This window comes from Chenopodium quinoa, unplaced genomic scaffold (assembly GCF_001683475.1).
Source record: "Chenopodium quinoa cultivar QQ74 unplaced genomic scaffold, ASM168347v1, whole genome shotgun sequence".
In the NCBI taxonomy this organism is placed as follows: Eukaryota; Viridiplantae; Streptophyta; class Magnoliopsida; order Caryophyllales; family Amaranthaceae; genus Chenopodium; species Chenopodium quinoa.
The window spans coordinates 104,117-125,886 of record NW_018742684.1 but is presented as its reverse complement, the minus strand read 5'-3'; the positions used below and the strand labels follow the sequence as shown (position 1 = coordinate 125,886).

Below are 21,770 nucleotides of genomic sequence, written 5' to 3'. Positions count from 1 at the left end.
GTATGCTTCCGTGGTGCCATTTCAAAAAAGAATAAAGTAAAGAGAAAATTAAGAGTAAGAGAACCGACAGTTACCTGAACGAGTGACGATTGATGAAGTTCTGAAAATCCTTTGCAGTCGGCTTGTCAGAGCAGGCGGTAGGCAGAAAGGGTCCAAAATGTCAGAGCAAGTTCAGGGGTCCGAATGTTCTCTCACAAAGTTTTCAAGTGTGAAAATGACCGAAGTCAACACTCCTTTATATAGGCAAAGTGAGAAGGCGAAGGGTCACTTCCAGAATTCAAAATTTTGGCGGGAGAATCTCTCGGCCTCTCGCCGAGTGACACCTGTAGCAGGCCGTCGCCTGTTACAGGGCGACACCTGTCACAGGTAACACGTGACCAGTCACGTGCCACCTGTGAGGGGCAATTGATTAGGGGATTTTGCTCCCACCAATCGGAATGCGCCACGTGGGCCAATCAGGTCCTGCCAAGTGTCCCCCAGTTGGACCTCTCAGGGCTTGCCACGTGGCACACACTTATTCGTCCACCCTGGACTTATTATGTCATGACATGTGGCATACTCCACGCCTAATGGAGAAGCCGGTCACCTAGGCCCAACTTCCGAGGGAAGCCCAATCAGCCCAAGGTTAACCTAAACCTAGATTGGCACGTTTCCCGAGGTTATAAATACCTCCCTTAATCCTCATTAAGGGAAAAAACGCAGATTACACACATTAAACACTCTCACCTAGAGAGACCCAATCACTTTAACTTCCGCATTAATTACTCCTTAATCAAGTACTAACTTGACCGTCGGAGGCGGATCTCCAATCATCCGGAGCATCCGTTTGTTTTGCAGGTACAGGCGTCCGGTTCCAGTCTCGGAATTGTAACTCTCCCGCAGGACATCAGAAAACCCCGAAACATAACCCATTTAAACAAATTTTAAAAAAATATTTAGAAAAAAAAAGAAAAGAAAAAAACACGAAAAACTAACAGAGGCAACAACCCAACAGTCCAACACCCTAACCAACTCTCTTTAATGTTTTAATTAATACATGTATCTAACTAGTATCTAACCCCAAATTATTATTATTATTATTATTATTATTATTATTATTGTTATTATTTATTGATTATTATTATTATTATTATTATTATTTATTATTATTATTATTATTATTATTATTATTATTATTATTATTGTTATTATTATTATTGTTGTTGTTGTTGTTGTTGTTGTTGTTGTTGTTGTTGTTGTTGTTGCTGCTGCTGCTGTTGTCGTCTTTGTAATAAGAGCTTAAAAGAATGAAATTTGGCTTTATATCATTAGCAATATCATTAGACATAAATTAAGAGCTGAACTGAACTGAATTTCAACGGAAGAGAACAGACCCTTAGTCCACTTAGATTTCACTATCTCATATAGTAATAATTTCCATTAAAGAAAGCATCAAGTTAAATGTTAAAATAAAATTTGTCTTTCGTCTTATATGGTCCCATTTAAGATTGAAATTGATAAATTATTATTGAAAATGTCTTATTTTGTGTATGTGTCATGCGAACTATCAAAATTTATAGATTTAAGACTAGAATAGACCCGGTCTACAATAACTTACTTATTGTAGACCCAACCTCCTAGTGTACCATACGAATGTGATTATATCATACGAAATGTGATTATATTATTACAAAAGTGATTATATCATCTTGAAACTATTATGTAAATGTATCACTCAAAAAGTGAATTTATCATTATAAAAAGTATCAGATAGTAAATTACATCATTTAAAAGATGATTTTTAAATTTTATCATCCTAAAGATAATTATATAATTTCATTAAATGGTTTAATATGAGATCAAAATATGACTCACAAAAAGATAATTATATCATCTAAAAAAGTGATTATATCATCCAGAATGTGATTATATTATTTGAAAGTGTCAAATTTTAGGTCTACAATAATTTATTGTAGACCGGGTCCATACAAGACCAATATACCATATACCCATAGATCATTTTAGTCAGTGGCAAATCCAGTATGGGTTAGAGCGTAATAGTATATGCTGAACTTCCGACGCGGCCCATTCGTCCAGTCGTAGAGGGTATGGTCACTATGGTGTGTTCGGTATGAATTAGCTCCAACTACATCCTTCCAACAAGAGTTTTAGTCTCTAGTGAGGCTCAAACTCGAGACCTTCTTTAAGGGACATCAAGTTTTCTTACCACATGATGAGTCAATTCTGATGGGTAATCTTATGAATACCGTTAAGATTTGTAAAGGGAAAAAGGTGATAGGATTAGAGGGAGTACACGCAGGCGATCAGCTTCACGCTGAGTGGCAAAATCTATTGAGAAAATCTATTATCCAATTCAAGGATCATGCGGTAATTATATTATAATAGAAATGCAGAACAATAAACTCATTTTTATCACAAAACCGTAAAAATAAACGTTCTCACAAGACAAATATTTGGGATTCTAGTATTCTACAACAGAAGTTATTGTTCTTTCGTTGGAGCCAAAAAAGACTGGAATTGATAAGGCTGCTAGTCGGCTTCAGCAAGTTGCCTCGGCTTTGTTCCATTTTTGGACTCGTGGTCGAAACAGAAGAGCAATGGCAATGCCTTAAGATTGTTCTGGCGAACTGCTAGGTTCTTACTTTGTTTTGTCATAATTTATGTTCTCGAGTTTCCTGTGTGTAATGAAATGTAAATTGTTACTACAGAGTACCAAGTAGTATTTGCTTAGGATTGTCAGAATTCCTGATCAGTGTATTGCAACCTATGAAGTGAGAATTTGGATAAGTAGTTTGGATATTCCATTTCCAGGTCATATTACCTTATTACAAGTGTATCGCCTTCTTTCGAGCACTGGACTTTACTGAACCCTTGATATCTGGTATCTTGTGACTCCATTTCCACTACAACCAAATAAAGCTCTACAGTTAGTTTAAACACTTTAAGCTAATTAAGTGAATAGAAACCCCTCCCGTGATAGAAGGGGCACCTCGTATCTTACCATAAACAAAAAAAAGAAGAGTATGGATGCGTGGTACCTAAATTCCAATTCAGAGACGCCTCAAGTCGTTCTTCACAAGTATTTACTTGGAATTTGAATTGGAGTTTTTGTTTATCTATCATTTCAACCAGTTTTCTTAACAACATCATGACTTCCTGCAGGAGGAAAACATTTAGAATTCATTTATAGTGAACAAATTTGAATGAGATTGTTTGTGTAAATAGTTAAAATAAAACCAGGTTTTGTAACCTTTTTCCCCTCACGCTTATCGGGCAAAGCAAAATGAATGAAATCAGATGAATTCACAATGCAACAGTCTTCGGACATGAGACGTTCTAACTGCCCCGTGTTGTTCTTATTATTGATGCATACTCGAAATATATCAATCACATCTGAAACTGAACCAAGGTTAATCTCGAGGTTGATGAACTCTGGCTTCTCTGCGGATTTGCATTTGATCTCAGGCTGCTTCTTGTGGGTGATACATTTTCTGACATTCGCTGTCCCGAAAATACTAGGATTGGGGATAACTACCTTGACTCTAGGTGTATGTTGGTTTCTTCTACGAACTTGAGAGCTTATATTGGTGAGAGAAGCAGTCAGGCTTTTGTAAGGCGTATTTTTGCAAGTAAAGGATGGTGAAAATGCCATTTTTTGTTAGATCAAGGTGTTGCAAAAAACTGCAAGAACAACTGTGGTATATATATTACAGCAAGGCACCAATGAACAAGATTCTTGCCTTGTGATCACAGCAAGGAATTGGACTTTTTGTTTCCTTGTTGCCATTGTTAGAATGACTTCTTTAATTCAGGAATCACTACTTTAATTGATTTTCTTGCTTTTGAATATTGTTCTTACTTGGTTACCACAACAATTAAATATGAACTAGTTATTGGTCTGTTTTGATTCTGCGGATTGAATTGTCCAAATCAAGTATGAAATCAGGGCTTGAGTATGTACGAAGTATTTAACAGTTTCTGCAGCAATTTGAGTTGCTAAAGTATGTAATAAAGAACTAAAGATATAAAGTACTCAGTACATGATACACGAGAAAACACAATGCAAGGAGATTAAAAAAAATACTGTACTACGTATATAAAATAACATCCTAAGAAAGTAGTAAGAGTTTGTTTAAGAAATAATGTTGGCTTTTGGCTGAGGGTTGTGCAGTGTACTGAACTCATGTGCTTTAATGCTAGCTAGGCTTAGCTTATGGGGTATGTACCGAAATTATCTAAAGCTTGATCCAGGCACAACCTAAGAGCACGTGCCATTGCACCTAATTTATGGTCCTAAACCAAGTTTTACTAATTTTAGTGTATTTTGTCGTGTTTGGCCATATCATGTCTTGTCATGGTTCTCCCAATTAAGGGGGATTTACCACTTCACCCACAGCCTGACATGCACAGTAATGTGCTTAGTTGGCACTTATGTATCCATTGTCGAAAAGGATACACATAGACATTCACTTTGGTGAATTTCTATTGGTTGAAATTTAGCCCCACCTTGCCTCATCCCAAAATTCTGAAAATTTCACTTTCAAATATTTCGGAATTGAAAATTTAAATTCCAAATTTGGAAATTAAAAATCAATGTAAGCCTCTTAATTATACATTGATTTTCAATTTCCAAATTTGAAAATTTAAACTTTCAATTCTAAAATATTTGAAAGTGAAATTTCTAGAATTTTTGGATGGGGCAAGGTGGGGCTAAATTTCAAAGTGAATGTCTATGTGGGGTAGCGATGTGCCATTAATCTCCAAATCATAACAATAATTATTCCAATTTCCAAAGCATTTATCTCTGTTAGGGGTGAGCATGGGACGGATACTCGTACCGTTAGTACTAACGGTTGGGGTACCCAATAACCAAAATTCCTAAAAGTGATATCCATAACCCGAATCGATTAGTTCGGGTACCTGGATTTTCAAATTGATTATCGGGTACCCAATAAGATATCCAATAATGATAATTAAATTTAATTATGTAGTTATTATGATATAATTAGCCACAAATTAACAACAATATCATATGATTTTGACCAAATTATTTTTTTTTTCCAGCTTGACCAAATCATTAATAATATTACTCATCATTGATATTATAAAGTAATTATAAAGTAAAGTAAGAGTTTAGATTTTTAATAAAATAGATTTAAGTAGGGAAATATATATATATATATATATATATATATATATATATATATATATCGGAACAGATCGGGTAACCATTAATTTTAAAATGAATACATATCCGATAACAAATTATTGAAACGGGTACCTGAACCGTTATGGTTATCGATCGGGTACCCTAATTTTCGGAACGGTTACAAATCGGTTTTTTGGGTTTTCGGGTTTTCAGTAGTTTTGCTCAACCCTAATCTCTGTCACTTTGTGTTTTGAAATATAATAGTGGGTATATTTCAAATGTTGACAAGACATATACTCTACATTAATTGTTAAGAAAAAAATTATATATTGATTTGCACTTTGACAATATTCACACATTCTTCTTCAATTATATATTGTGATTTATATGTAAAACAAAAGTTATAGAGTAATATAGTTATGTCGTGTTTTTTACCATTTGATTAGGTTTGTTTAAGTATACACATAATTATAGTTTATTTGTATTCTTTACTCTAATTTAATTAATTATATTCAAGGTTGAAAATGTGCATTGTGAATTTGTGATGCATAATGCATAAACTCCCATGTTACAAAAATTAAGGAACGATAGTATAATTTTCAAATACATAATTAGACCTTATATCTCTTAATATACAAAGTTTTTCTAGCATAACTGAAAAGAAATATCCATTCTAATATAATAAGGGTAGGAATCCTTTCTAATCAGTCTCTGATTATATCAGCTAAGGTGCCAGCTCCTAAGGTGCTCTCTGTCCTGTAGTGCTCTGCCAGCTGGAGGGAATATTGTGTATTGTTACTGTTATTTTTTTTCAGTGCTAATGATTAGCTGGGACTGTTTGGGAAGCTACCTCCCATAATATGTATTTATGCTCTTAGTAGGGTTGCCATTATTTTGTAAGAAAGATTGTTCTGTGTTTTTGAGCAATACATCAACTTCTTCTCTCTTCTCTATTTCTCTCTATTCTTTGTTCATTTGAATCCCCTTGCATCAGGTTTATTTAGTTCTTATGGTATCAGAGCCATAGATGCAACATCGGGATATTTAATCACAAAGAACAAATCTTTCTGTGTTAGCTGCACAAATCTCACATTTTTCTTCTTAAAAATTCAATCTTTATGGCTGCTGACACTAATAGTGTTTTGTATCTGCATCCCAATGATGGTTCTTATACCATCTCTGTTGATAAGCTCACGGGAGCAAGTGATTACAGATCATGGAGGAGATCCATGGAGATTGCTCTGACTTCTAAGAAGAAGATTGGTTTTGTTCTGGGCACTGTACTCAGATCTGCTTATGCAATTGATCCTGTAAAAACAGATCAGTGGGATACATGCAACTCTATGGTAATTTCTTGGATCCATACTTGTCTTTCTGATAATATTAAGAAGTCTGTGTTATATGTGAATAGTGCTAGAGAAATATGGATACAACTTGAAAAACGGTTCTCTATGGCTAATGGGTCTAGGAAGTATAAACTTAACAAGGACCTGTACAGTCTTAGACATAATAATAATGCTATAAATGTTTATTATACTGCTATGACTAGTCTATGGGAAGAGCTGGATTCCATGAATGTTATGCCTATTATTTCTGAATCTTCTGCTGAAATGAGAAATCAGTTGAACACTATAAGTAAGTACCAGGAGGAAAGTAGACTCTTTCAATTTCTCAATGGGCTTGATGATTATTATAGTGCAATGAGAACTCGGCTGCTTATGATGACTCCCTTACCCACTGTAGACACTGCCTGCTCTATATTACAACAAGAAGAGAGTCAAAGAGAAGTGCTGCAAAAATCTGAGCAGGACACATATGCTATGTATAACAAGAATTCTTCATATCCTCCTGGAAGAACTATGATATGTTCAGCCTGTGGGGGCAAAGGGCATACACAAAGCAGATGTTGGATAGTCATAGGTTATCCTAGCTGGAATTCCAAGCATAAACCTGCAGTTGCACCTAAATCTAATGTCAGAGTTCCTGACCAGAAATGGAATAATGCTAAGACAGCTCCCAAGCTTACTGCTGTGGCTTAGGTTGGGAGTCAAGGTACTGGCAGTATAACTCTCACATAACAGCAATTTCAGCAGCTTCTCAAGCTCATGCCATCTTCTAGTGGAGTTGTTAAGGGCAGTGATACTGATGAAGAAATAGACACCAACTTCTCTGGTATGGTGTCCTGTAATACTGCAACATCATCTTCAACTGAGTGGATAATTGACTCAGGTGCATCTGATCATATGACATCTTGTATAACTTATCTCTCTGATACTTTGGTAACTAAGAATCATCCAAAAATCATCTTGCCTACTGGATATTCTGCTGATATATCTCATACTGGAGATGCTGAACTTAATAACTCTCTCACTTTGAAGAATGTACTTGTTGTTCCTAATTTCAAGTATAATTTGCTCTCTGTTCCTAAACTCACAACGGACTCTTACTGTGAGGTTAATTTCTATGGAACACACTGTGTGATCAAAGACACTCTCACTAAAAAGGTGAAAGGAGTTGGCAGGGCAAGAAATGGGCTGTATTTCTTGCTTGATGTTCCATTTGATGTTGTTGCTGAAGCTCCAACTTGCAAGACTAATACATGTCTCAAAGCAAAGACTGAGACAACATGTGAAAGTGATTCTTTTGCCATATGGCATCATAGGCTGGGACATGCTTCCCTAGGAAAGCTGAAACATATACCATGTGTAAAAAGAACTATTATTGAGAATAGTCAAGTATGTGTTACCTGTCCTATGGCCAAATTCACAAAGCTGCCTTACCAGTTGAGTAGTTCACATGCTTCCTCACCCTTTGAATTAATACATATGGACATCTGGGGTCTATATAAGGTGTGCACTAGAGGAAAATACAGATTCTTTCTCACTATTGTGGATGATTATTCTAGAAACACTTGGGTGTATTTGCTTCAACACAAGTCTGATGCTTTATCTCAGCTGAAATCATTCTATAATTATGCTCAAACCTACTTCAATTCCAAAATCAAATTTCTAAGGTCAGATAATGCCTTAGAGTTTGATGATGGACCTTGTCAAGCTTTCTTTGCAGAATTGGGAATTGTGCATCAGACATCATGTGTAGACAGACCTCAACAGAATGCAAGAGTGGAAAGGAAGCATAGACACATCCTTGAGATTGCTAGGGCTCTAAGATTTCAAGCTGGACTTTCTCTTTCTTATTGGAGTGAATGTGTTATGACTGCAGTTCATATTATTAACAGATTGCCAACTCCAGTCTTGAACAATAAAACTCCCTATGAGAAGCTGTTCAAATCTGCTCCCAACTATGAACACCTAATGGTGTTTGGGTGTTTGGCTTTTGTTGCAAATCCCTCTCTTGTCAAAGACAAATTTCAGCCTAGAGGTATAGCTTGTGTGTTCTTGGGTTATCCTGCTACTCAGAAAGGTTATAGAATGCTTGACATTCAAACTAAGAGAATATTCATCTCTAGAGATGTAATTTTCCATGAAACCATTTTCCCATTCCAACTTCAATCCCTTGACACATACATGAAACCTTTCCCAAATTTCCTAGCCACATACTCAGACCCTAACACCAATCACAATTCTGCTATCTTTGATGATATGCTTAATGATACTCACAATGACACAGATTCTCATAATACAGATTCTTCTGAAGAAACAGAACCAAATTCCACTTCTATCTCATCACCACAAATCACTCACTCTTCTCCAAATGAACCCACAAATACTCTCCCAAACACAACCCTACACCCAGAACACCAGCCAAGACAAAGTTCCAGAGTGTCTAAACCACCTAACTGGTGGAGAGACTATGTCATACCAGAAAATATAGCAAATAAACAGATTGCAAATCTAGCTGAGTAAGAAATACAACCAGAATTTCACTGTTTCATGACCACACTTTCAGGAACTTCTGATCCAACTCATTTTAAACATGCTGTGGCTGAAAAATGTTGGGTTGAAGCTATGAACCAAGAACTTGATCAGTGTGAAAAGAATAACACCTGGATTGTCACTACCCTTCCACCTGGAAAAAAGGTGATAGGAAGCAAATGGGTCTATAAGACAAAGTTCAAGCCAAATGGAGAGATTGAAAGACACAAAGCTAGAATTATGGTTCTAGGCTGTAGACAACAGTATGGAATTGACTATGCAGAAAATTTTGCACCGGTTGCAAAAATGACAACTGTCAGAGCTCTTCTTGCTGTTGCAGCAATTAACAATTGGATAACAGTGCAAATGGATGTGACAAATGCTTTCTTGCATGGTGATCTCAATGAGGATGTATATATGTCTCTTCCCCAGGGGTATACATCTCATGGTAGCAGAATCTCTGTAAATGATACAAGTTCTTTGCCAAAAGGCTCTAATTTGGTCTGCAAATTGGTAAAGTCTCTCTATGGCCTCAAACAGGCTCCTAGGCAATGGTTCTCTAAACTCTCTTCGACTCTTCTATCTTTTGGCTATAAACAATCAAAAGCAGATTATAGCCTTGCAGGGAATAATTTCAAGCCTTTAAATCCCACTAGCTTGAACCCCACTGTGATCATACACTAAAATACGGTGGTGTCCAAAAGGGAAGAAGATAGAGCAAAAGAGTCGCCAACAAGTTTTTAAGGAACTTGTAAACCGTTCATAGGATGAAGGTTACACCCCTTCACGATCCAAGAGATCGTTAACTCCATAAGATCATGAACCAAATAAGGGTTCGCGGATGAAGGTACAAATCCAACCTAAAAGAGATTAAACTTGCCCTAATAATAGGCCTCTACTTTATTCTGCTCGTATTCATGTGCGCTTTCTGATTAACATGCAATCAATAGGTTAACCCTAAACCTGTTTAATCTATGTTGGTTGAATATTAATGCACACATAAACTATTATTGGCGATCACTTGAATTATAATCATATTAACCCTAACAAGATTATTAATTATCTTATTAAGCGTGATTACAAGTACCAATTCCCTTTAAACATGCATAAAAAGGTGTGATCAAGCAATAAAATAAATATCAAGCAACATAATAAATAATCAATATCATGAATAATAATTATAATCATCATAATAAAATAATCATCATCAAAATAATAATAACCATAAATTATAACAATTATAATAATTATCATGTTCATGTTAATATTAAGGCATAATAAACATAGCAAGATCCTAGGCATGATACTAACAAGATTAATAACAAACCCTAGCATGTCACTAAACAATAAAAATCAAATCTTTAGCCCTAACATGATACTAACAATCATAAATATTAGGAAGAGAATAAAAGGCATCATAGCAATCATATTTAATATTAAAATTACCTTAGACATGATACTAGGAATATCATAATAACAATATAAACATGATTTCTACATCATAATATCAATTAATCAATTAAAGTACTTACTTTGATGCTTCGTACCTCTTTCTAATAACAAAATACACACGTTAGTAACTTCAAGGAAAATAATAATCAAACAATTAAATTAAATAATTGAAAGAGAAATTTGGGACCAAACCCTCAGAAATTAAAATCTTTCACGTCTAGGGCGAAGGCGACTTCGAATATGGCTAAGTGTTTCTAGATCTAATGAATGCGGAATTTTGTATTTGAGAAGGCTAGTTTAGAAAAAGAGAGAGAGAGAATAATCAAGAAAATCTTGATGAGAGTTGGTGATTGAAAAAGGGGAGATATGACCTCTATTTATAGGAAAAAAGAGGGTCGAAGAATTTAAGAAAAGAATCCAAATTCGAATCGAAATAAAACTCGTAGACAACAGTTTTTGCGGATTTTGTTTTTATCATATCTTTTGATCCAGGAATCGGAATAAGACGAATAAGATGTCGTTGGAAAGATCTTGAAGTATACTTTCTAATCCAATTATAATCAGATTAAAATATGTTGTAGAATAAAAGATATGAATGAAATAGTGAGACGGTATCAGTTTTGGATAGAGTTTGATATCTTATTCATATCTTTTCTGTTATAGCTTGGAATTATTATTATAATATATCATTGGAAAGATAATTTCAAGATCTATCCAACCATATAAAATTTGGATAAAAAATATGAGGCATGAAAATAATATCTGACTGTCTTTGAATATGTTTAAATCCGAATAGAATTAGGACTTTAAAAAAGGAAAGTTTTATAAAAAAAAAAGAAAGTTTATATTTAAATCAAATTCCTTAATCTTATCTTTTCAAAAAAGGATAATTAAGATATTTTAGAAACTTATAGAAGATTCTAATCAATCCTAATTAGTTTAGGAATAGGATTAAACCTTTGGACCCTCCTCATGATCATTGGGTCGTAGGTAAAATTCGGTTTGGGCCCAGTTTAGTATTTTGGCCATAACTTCCTCATTATCCATCGGAATTGGGCTTATAATATATCGTTGGAAAGGTCTTTTCAAGCCCCATCCAACTACACCATTATTGGACCCTTATCATGGACCAAACTAAAGTGTAATGGGCGTTTTCATAAAATAGAGTGGGTTTTCGAAAACAGAAAGAAAGAATTTTAACAAAAACTAACCGCAACACTAGACTTTTCATACTTTCACCTCATTCGATTATGGTTCGACGTGAAAGGTATTCATCACTGGGTTTGGTTTGGGGAGACACAAATGGGTGTCTACAAGCCTTTTCATCAAGAATACTGCAAATTCAATCACAATCATCTTGGTTTATGTTGATGATCTTTTGATCACAGGAAATGATTTTGCAGAAATCACTCATCTCAAGACCCTGTTATCAACACACTTTCACATGAAGGATCTGGGCAAACTTCGATATTTTCTTGGTCTTGAGATTGACCAATCAGAAAGAGGAATGTTTATTTCACAAAGAAAGTATGTCACCGATCTTTTGAAGGATCAGGGAATGCTTGATGCTAAGCCACTCAAACTGCCTATGGATTCACATCTCAAACTCACTGCAACCAAAGGATCTATTCTCTCTAATCCTGCTCTGTATCAACAACTCATTGGCAAGCTAATTTATCTCACTGTGACAAGACCTGACATTGCTTTCTCAGTGCAGATCTTGAGCCAATTCATGCATTCTCCTACTTCAGTTCATATGCAAGCTGCCAAAAGATTACTTAGATATCTAGCTGGTACTAAGAATCAAGGAGTTTTGCTGGCATCATCATCTGCAGCCATTCTCACAGCTTATTCAGACAGTGATTGGGCAAGTTGTCCTAACACTAGAAGATCTACTACTGGTTACTGTATTCTACTTGGTGATTCACCAATCTCATGGAAAGCTAAAAAACAGTCCCTAGTTGCTAGGTCTGCTGCTGAAGCTGAATATAGAGCCATGGCTCTGACAGCTTGTGAAGTGACTTGGCTTCAATTTTTACTCAAGGATCTTGGCTTATCTAAGTTAGGTCCTGTTCTTCTAAAGAGTGACAGTCAAGCTGCAATTGCAATAGCTGCAAACCCAGTGCTCCATGAACGAACTAAGCATGTTGAAATAGACTGTCACTATGTAAGGGACATGGTTCAAAATGGATCTCTCATCACTCAGCATGTCAATTCCAGAGACCAGCTTGCTGATATCCTGACCAAAATACTTCCTGTCAAACAGCACAATGATCTTCTACTCAAGCTAGGTGTTGTATCTTCATCCACCACTTAGCTTGAGGGGGGGGGGGTAATAAGGGTAGGAATCCTTTCTAATCAGTCTCTGATTATATTAGCTAAGGTGCCAGCTCCTAAGGTGCTCTCTGTCCTGTAGTGCTCTGCCAGCTGGAGGGAATATTGTGTATTGTTACTGTTATTTTGTTTTCAGTGCTAACGATTAGCTGGGACTGTTTAGGAAGCTTCCTCCCATAATATGTATTTATGCTCTTAGTAGGGTTGCCATTATTTTGTAAGAAAGATTGTTCTGTGTTTTTGAGCAATACATCAACTTCTTCTCTCTTCTCTATTTCTCTCTATTCTTTGTTCATTTGAATCCCCTTGCATCAGGTTTATTTAGTTCTTATAATACAAACAAAATAAAGGAGATGATTTGATCAAAGTACTAGATAACATATAAACATCAAAATACTATTCAATTTATAATATAATTTTTACAAATACCTTATAAACATCAAAATACTTTTCAATTTATAATGTTTATATTTTTACATATAAACATCAAAATAATTGAAATGAATAGAGTGGTAAGTCACAATTGTGGCCTCCATTAGGCTGCCTCCGCTTCCTCCCATTTTCGGACCGTTTGTTACGCTTACTATGTTGGACTCGTGCTCGGAACAGGATAGCACTAGCAATGCCTAAGTTTGTTCCGGCAAACTGCTAGGTTCCTGCTCAGTTTCCAAATTTGAGGTATCATTAGCAATGTCAGTTGATGGTTTATCAATCTCAGTTGATGGTTTATCAATGTCAGTTGATGACGACTTTTTTTTAAAAAATCTTCCAATGATGTGCAAAAAACTCATCACGTAGCCAAGTGTCCGAGCCACAACATTCCATAGAGTGATGTAGAATGTTATAATCGGATTTACAAAGGGGGCTACGAATAAGGCGTATATGCTCAACACTGCACGGAGTATGATATGTGGGCTGTTCAAAAACCCTGTCATGTGTAATGTGTTACATATGTAATGTCAGTGTGTTACGCGTTTGGAATAAAAAGTTGTAAGAAGATAATGGAATGAAAATTTTTCGTTACATTTTGCTGCCTTAGGGAATTCGTCGAAAACTGATCTCACCATCTTTAGCAAAGCCTGTTAAATTTATTTGTTATCAAACCATTTTCTCAAGTACGTGATCATAATGAAGGGGAGGTTTATCAGATCATACCATAGCTAATACACCCGGTTTTACAGGGGACTCTGTTATGTTTTGTAGTTTCCTGAAATAAAATGTAATGTAAAATTTGTTACTGTTTTTAAGAATTGTCTGAATACTCATTTATGTATAACATATATTATTAAGCTAGAATATGAATGATGTGTTCTTCTTAGACATTAAAAAGTTACATTACCTTATTACAAGTTTATCGCCTTCATTCGAACACTGGAAAAAACTACAGCCTTTAGAGAAAGGGATTTGGGACTCCTCCCACTCTGCATAATATGACAGTAGATTAAATTTTCAATGTATATATACTCTTTTATGCTTATTAAGCAACTAGAAATTTTGCTACCTAAATGCCAATTTACAGAAGCTGTGAGCTCGTCGTTTCCTTCACAAACAGTTCCTAATTTGAACTTAACAGTTTTTCCCATAGATTCAGCTAGCTGAATTAACAAGCCCATAACTTCCTGCAGGAAAAACATTTAGAATGTACATTTAAGTGCACGAATATTTTATAATACGAGTTTGATCATGTGTAATAAAGTAGATAACATTGAAGCTTCTAACCTTCTTCCCTTTGATTGTATAAGGGAAAGCCGAATCCTCAAGATGACAATCACTAGAGATGAGATCTTCTAGCCCCTTCTTGTTGTCCTGATTGATGCATTTGTAAAATTTCTCGACGATATCAGACAAGAAGTGAACCTCATGGCTGACTTCAGAGTCTGCTGCTGCTAATGTGGTACTCATCCCGGGTTTCCTTTGGTGGCTGATACATTTTCTCAAGTTCTTTGTCCCGAAATTAGGCTCGAGTTTAACTTCATTCCCTCTAGGTACATGTAGGTTTATTCTACATGTTGGAGAGGCTATATATGTGAGAGATGTTAGGCCGAACTGAGAAATGTTAGGCGTATTTTTGCAAGTGAAGGAAGGTGAAAAGGCCATCCTTCAAATTGTTAGATCAAGGTGTATTTGCAGAAAATTAAAATGCTAGAACAAGTGTGGTATATATTACAGGGTATGTACATACGTAGTGTAGAGGAGAAGTGTTAGTTTATTTCTTTTAGATGGAACAATTGTGGTTCTTGCCTTGTGATTAAGGCAAGGAATTGGATATTTTGCTTACTTCTTCTCATTGTTGTTGGAATGACTTCTTTACTTCAGGAATCAGTACTTTAATTTGATCCGTTTTCGTGCTCATGATGATGATACCTTCTTCCTTGGTTACAACAACAATTACTCCATACTGGTTGAACGAGTTCATTTATCTAATCACAATGACATTAGAGATCGCGTATTGGTGTATCTACAAACAATAACAATTCACGTACTATTTACAAAGTGCAATCTGATCTAATCAAATAATTTAAAGTGGTGTTTTTTTCTTCTTCTTATTGGAATAGCACAATAAAATAAAATATATAATTATGTCACTAGAAATATTGTACGTCTTGCGTGAATTAATTTATAATGTTCATTATTTCAACTTGATCAAATCAACAATATAATAGAGCTATAAACCCTAAATTCATAATTTGACACAATAAATAGGGTATTTTCATTTTTACCACCTTCAAATAATGACTTTGTCGAATTTACCACCTCCAAAAAAAAAAACATTTACTTTACCACCTCATAAAAAAATTAAACATCAGTATTACCACCTCATCTGAGCTCAGGTGACGGAAAACGCATGTGGGGCCCAGTTAACTGTCACTTCCCTCCAATTTAATTCTTTTAAAATCGATTTCCCTCTGTCTCCTCCTTTTCTCACCTTCCACCTTCCATAATCAATGTCTCACCAAATTTCTCACTTCCTCATCAATTTTCGTCTCTCTCTCCTTTGATTTTTCTTGATTCTCACTGTAACTGCTTCTCTCTCCTTTGATTTTTCTCTTTCTCTCTGTAAAAACTGAAACCCTAGATCAATTTGGGTGGTTGAAATCGAGCTGGAACCACAAAATTGCAACACATCAGCTTCTCTTGTCATCTTCCACAGGGTGAGGGGACCAAAAGCTTGGTAATTTGCTGACAGAAATCGAGATTCCTGACTACAAGAGGTACTTTAAACCCTTTATTAGTACATTTCGTTGGATTTATGGTTGTCAATTGGGGTAAAGTATGCCTTTTTTGGGAATCTGTGAATTAAAGTATTATAAACCCTAATTATGCGAATATTTGACTGAATTAGAGTGTGCATTTGTTAAATAATTAGTTAATTAGATTTACTTGTTTACTGTTAATTTAGTGCATAGTCAATGTGAATTGCTTTTACTTGCTGTAATTGGTGAATTGGTTGTTGTTGTTTACTGTAATTACTGAAATTGGTTATTGTTGTGTGTGCTTTTGTTGGTGTTGTTACAGAATGGACACAGTGGACTTAAAAATTACAGTAGGGGGTGCCTTTATACCTTCTTTAGCTGGTAAAAATAGAAGGGTGTTAACTTGGGATGGTGGGTGGGTTTATTGGATGAGAAAAGTGGAAAAAAATAAGATAGATGTACACTTTTTGAGGCAAGCAGCTATACATGGGTTTGTGTATGTGAATGTGAAGGTTCCTAGGGGGTTTAGTTGCTGGTATAAACAAAAGGGCAAGTCTTGGGTGAATGGTAAAAGGGAGCTTGTTGATGGTGAGGTGAATGGTTTCCTAGAGTCTGTGAACAAAGAGGGGGCATGTGAGATGTATGTTACCAGTCATGAGCCAATTGAAGGGACTAACAAAACACCCTTCAAATGTATAGCTGGGAATGAGCTAACCCCTGCACAAAGGAAGGAACTGAAAAAGAGGTTTGGTGGGCCTAAAGTATATAAACCCAGCCCAGAACTTAGTAAGCCCACTGAAGAAGAGCCATTTAGGAGAAGCCCTAGGTTAAAAGGCATTGTTATACATGACAGAGAGGCTGAGGAGAGGCTTCCTAGGGCAGAGAAAGTGAATGCTAATACACATAAAGGGAAGGGTAAACTCACTGCTGCAGATAAGGGTAAGGCTAAGGTTGGGGATGAGACTGGAAATTTAGCTAATTTAGTGAGAAAAATAAAAGAAAGAGTGAGGAGCTTAAGGGATGACAGTGATGTGTTTAGTGATGAGGATGGTGATACAGAGTCTTCTGATTCTGAGTTGAGTGATTTTGAGTTAGAAGTTGATGAGGGAGAGGAGGACTTATACTCTGATGATGATGAACAGTGGTTGAAGAAAAATTTAGACCATATTAACAGTGAGGTGAAAGGCAGTTTGAGGGGAGTTAGTGAAGGAGGGGATCAAAGTGATGATGAGGACACAGGGTTTGACATAGAAAGAAATCTACAGAAAATTGAAGTGAGGGTTGAAGAGGAGGCAGCTTGTGATTCTGATGAGCTAAAGAGTGTGGAAGGTGATTCAGATGATGATCAGGGTAGTGTTACTTGGTTTAACCCTGAGACAGACTTTGAAAGGGCTATCAAATTTGTAGTTGGTCAAAGGTTCAGTGATGTGCAAACAATGAGAAAAGCTTTGAGACAACATGCAATTGAAAATAGGTATGAGTATTACCTTCTTCACAATGATTCAAAGAGGCTAACAGCATATTGCAAAAGGAAATGCAAGTGTGTGTATAACAAGAACAGTTGTAGGATAGTGAAGTGTACATGTAGTAAGGGTGTTAGGTGTAGGTTCAAGTTTTATGCAACAAGGCTTGTGAAATCAGAGGCTTGGCAAATTAAGACACTAAGGCTGAAGCATAGGTGTGTTAGGAGTAAAATGAACAACAAGGTGACAGCAGAGTTCCTTGCTGACAGGTACTTGGAGGAGTTCAGGGGCAACCCCAGATGGAAGATTAAACAGATTCAGGACAGGGCCTTGAATGACTTGGGGATCAAAATTACATACTCCAAGGCTTGGTTGGCTAGAAGCAGGGCAAAGCTTATAATATATGGCTCTTCATCAGAGCAATACTCAAAGGTTTGGGACTATGGGAAGGCACTGCTGAAATGGAACCCAGGGAGTGAGTGTAATGTGGTGGTGGATGATATTAATCAAATTGAAAGACCAATTTTTATGAGGATGTTTGTGTGCTTAGCTGCACTTAGGGATGGATTCATTTCTGGTTGCAGACCAGTAATTGGGGTGGATGGGTGCCATCTAAAAGGGGCATACCCTGGGCAGATCTTGGTTGCAGTTGGAAAAGATGGCAATAATTCCATCTTCCCAATTGCTTGGGCAACTGCAGAGATTGAGAACAAGGACAGCTGGTGCTGGTTTCTGGAGAGCTTGCTCAAGGCACTTTGTGTGTATGACCAAGGAGATGGCTTGACTTTTATGTCTGACAGACAGAAAGTAAGTGGGTTGTGTTTGTGTTTAAATTACTTTGCTTTTGAATTTTCTGTACACTAACTTGTTAGTTTTGCCTTGTGTGTAGGGTCTCATAGAAGCATTTGCAGATGTGGCCCCCAAAGCTGAGCTCAGATTTTGTGTGAGGCATATTTGGTCAAATTTCAAACTGAAATTTCATGGTGCAACTTTCAAGGAATTGTTCTGGGCTGCTGCTAGGGCAAGCACTCTGGTAAGCTTCTATTTAGGTTCTTTTATGTCAGTTTTATGGTGAACTATAATGTATGCTAGGAACATTTAGTTTTGCACATGGTTGTTGTTGTGTTGAATGGTTGTCATGTGTGTGGTTGTATCAGTTTGAGTTTGAAGTTGCTATGGAAAGTATCAATTTTTTGGATGAAGAAGCATACCAGTGGTTGTCAAACATTGACCCCCAGCACTGGTCAAGGCATGCTTTCTCTACAAACTGCAAGTCTAACATGTTGTTAAACAACATGTGTGAGACATTTAATGCAGTGATTAGAGATGCCAGAGACAAGCCTATTCTAACTCAAATGGAATGGCTTAGAAGATATATGATGAAGAGGAGTAATGACAAATGGGAGGCAGCAAAGTCTTGGGAAGGTTTACTAACCCCATTTGTCAACAAAGTCTTTGATGGGTTGGAGAAGTATGCCATGACATGTGAGGTTACAGCTTCAAGGGATGAAATTTATGAGGTGAAATACAAGGATGATCAGTGCATTGTGGATCTGCAAGAGAGAAAATGCACTTGTTATAGATGGGAGTTGACAGGAATACCTTGTGTCCATGCATTTGCTTGCATAATGGACAAAAGGGATGATCCTGAGTTGTATGTGCACCCACATTACTATAGGGTGACATACTTGGCTGCATATGAGAACCCAATACAGCCAATGCCTGGCCCTAAGAATTGGGAAAAGGTCAAGCTCAGACAGCCTTTGCCACCTATGCTGAAAGTGCAGCCAGGAAGACCTAAGGCAAATAAGAGAAAGCTTGAACCAGGGGAGGGCACTTCTGCAGCACCTGAGGGCAAGAAGCCAAAGGTGATGAAACAATGCAAGAATTGTGGTGGGTTTGGCCACTTTGCCAAAACATGCAAGGCTGAAGCAGCACCAGAACAGCCTAACCCACCTGCAACAAATCCAAAGGGTGGGAGGCCACAGATGCAGACTCCTTGGCTTAAGGAACAGAGAAAGAAAAGTGAAGAGAAAGCAGCAAGACAGGTATTTTGTGTATTTTGTGACTTGAGTGTATTTAGTGGCTTTGTTTCTGAGTCTTGTCATACTGTGATTGCAGGCTGCACTGAAGTTGCCACAATATCAGCCTCCAACAACAGCACAGGCTGGGTCAAGTAATGCTTCACCTGCAACTGCTGTGTCAAGCCAGCCTGCAACAAGAACAGAGCCTTTGCCAACTCAGCCTGTTACCAGGAGCAACAGGAGCCTGAGTCAGCCCACAAGAGTGCCAACAACTACTCCTCCCAAAGTCAAAATACAGACCAGGTCCAAGCTTCATGTAATGACAAGCAAGAAGGACAAGGATCTCAATCAACTGTGACCCTAGGTCTACTCATTAGTATTTTGTAATAGACAACCAAGTTTATTTGGTAGTTGAACAATGATAGTTGAACAATGATTTTGCACAAAGGTGCCTTAACTTTTGTCTCAGCCAATGTAAAACAATTTCAAACATTGTGTTGCAAGTACTAATACGAATTGTGATATGTTTCTACCAAAAAGTTCCATTTCTCATTGATGTTGTTAAAAGTAGTACAAGAAATGTCATCCCAACATCCACACATAATAATTCAACAAAACACAACATAAGTTGGGGATTTTTTTTGTTTCTAAGCATTCCTAAATGAACCTAAGATCTAAAATACATAGCCAGTACCAAACCAAAACAACAAAACACAACAATAGCATGTACTGTGAGCATTTTCTTTGTTGTTGCATTGCTGCCATGCACTTCCTTGATCATCTTCTTCCTGTCTGAGCTAAGAGCTTTGCATTTCATCTTCAAGCTGTCAATCTCATTGAGCAAGCACCTCCTTTGTCCACTAACATCATCAACTTCCCTCTTCATGTCATTCAGCTCTCCCTTCATTAGTTTCTTGTCCAGCAGCAAGTTGTTAATCACCTCTGTTTGCCAAGGTGTTCCATCTGGTTGATCCACCCACTCAAAAGCTTTACACCCCCTTGACTCAGTCACAGGATCATAGAATTTGCAGGTCCTAAACTTGCGTCCTGGGTTCTCCCTAGTCCAAGCACTCAGCCTAGACATTGGAACTCCACATTGGCATTTTTTCTCCTTTGAGGGTGACATGCTAACTGAAGACATTCCCTTCTGAAATTCAGTAAGAACAAGAATGAAATTAATTGTATTTGAACACAATCACCATAATATAACCCTAATTTCAGTAGCCAATTCACATAACAAAAACCCCCAATCTAATTTAATCTTACATGAACCCTAAGTATTTTAATTCAAATTGGGGTTTAATTGACCTCACAAAACGCCCAATTTCAATTACTCTTACCAAATGCAACATAATCACGCAACGAATTGCCAAAAAATTACAACAGAAATCACGAAAATTGCTAGAGAATTAACGACAATGGCTTACCTATTTGATGCTTGTTGTCGAGGAGTTCAATTGATTGTTTGATAATTAGAGGGTTTGGGATTGTTAAGGTTGCCCAAAAATACTGATTTGTGAAGAAAATCGCAAAAATTAATCTCCAATCTGCAAGAATTTGGTGTACAAATGAAGAACTAGGTTTAAATAAAAGGGAAATCGAGAGAAATTTGGGAAAAAATAAAAAACTAGCCGTTATGCTGGGCCCCACATGCGTTTTCCGTCACCTGAGCTCAGATGAGGTGGTAATACTGATGTTTAATTTTTTTATGAGGTGGTAAAGTAAATGTTTTTTTTTTGGAGGTGGTAAATTCGACAAAGTCATTATTTGAAGGTGGTAAAAATTATTAAAACTTGATATATATAATTTCACCATGCTAATCAATCAAATCTATGAAAGCAGAGGAAATCTTTAGCTATCACCAAAAGAAATAAAGTTTGGCTTATAAAGCACTTCCAAAAATTGAATAACATTAGAAAAGACAACAAAATTTCCCCCCCGTTAAAATTATACAGTACATTTCATTTTTGCTTTTCTTTACAATACTTCTATTGAAATGAATACTATTTCATTTAACAAATTTTTTTGCTTAATTTGTTTGGTTAGTCATTATGCATTGTCCTTGTTAGCTTCAATTAATTATACTTAATTACCTATACTTGACAATTCAGTCTTTTATAAAAATCCATACGGGTATTCGTCAAAGTTTTATATGAAGTACTCATATTATAGGTTTTAATATCGTTGGTGTCCGCTAAACACTAGAGAGAACAGTTAAAATTTTTGTCTAGGGCAAAAGTGCTAAGTTAGAGAATCGAGGGCGACCTTAGCTTTAATTT

General features: G+C 36.5%; 4 protein-coding genes across 4 annotated transcripts; 1 reads left to right on the top strand and 3 right to left on the bottom strand.

Moving 5' to 3' along the window:
* Positions 1-2,329: 2,329 nt before the first annotated feature.
* LOC110722556 lies at positions 2,330-3,672 on the bottom strand. Its single transcript, XM_021901821.1, has 4 exons — positions 3,251-3,672; positions 3,039-3,156; positions 2,822-2,903; positions 2,330-2,675 (listed from the first exon to the last, which is right to left on the bottom strand). The coding sequence occupies exons 1-4, from the start codon at positions 3,650-3,652 to the stop codon at positions 2,639-2,641; spliced, it is 639 nt and encodes a 212-aa protein (XP_021757513.1). The 5' UTR covers positions 3,653-3,672; the 3' UTR covers positions 2,330-2,638.
* A 9,492-nt stretch (positions 3,673-13,164) lies between these two features.
* LOC110722590 lies at positions 13,165-14,969 on the bottom strand. The gene is made up of 6 exons (XM_021901854.1): positions 14,530-14,969; positions 14,312-14,429; positions 14,150-14,231; positions 13,966-14,017; positions 13,835-13,889; positions 13,165-13,738 (listed from the first exon to the last, which is right to left on the bottom strand). Exons 1-6 carry the CDS (start codon positions 14,905-14,907, stop codon positions 13,437-13,439), a joined length of 987 nt encoding a protein of 328 aa, XP_021757546.1. The 5' UTR covers positions 14,908-14,969; the 3' UTR covers positions 13,165-13,436.
* Positions 14,970-15,519: 550 nt separating this feature from the next.
* Positions 15,520-20,043, top strand: LOC110722588. Its single transcript, XM_021901853.1, has 5 exons — positions 15,520-16,022; positions 16,327-18,274; positions 18,357-18,500; positions 18,625-19,515; positions 19,589-20,043. Exons 2-5 carry the CDS (start codon positions 16,328-16,330, stop codon positions 19,847-19,849), a joined length of 3,243 nt encoding a protein of 1,080 aa, XP_021757545.1. The 5' UTR covers positions 15,520-16,022; position 16,327; the 3' UTR covers positions 19,850-20,043.
* Positions 20,044-20,158: 115 nt separating this feature from the next.
* On the bottom strand, positions 20,159-21,291 carry LOC110722491. Its single transcript, XM_021901759.1, has 2 exons — positions 20,919-21,291; positions 20,159-20,638 (listed from the first exon to the last, which is right to left on the bottom strand). Exon 2 carries the CDS (start codon positions 20,630-20,632, stop codon positions 20,159-20,161), a length of 474 nt encoding a protein of 157 aa, XP_021757451.1. The 5' UTR covers positions 20,633-20,638; positions 20,919-21,291.
* Between the last annotated feature and the right edge of the window lie 479 nt (positions 21,292-21,770).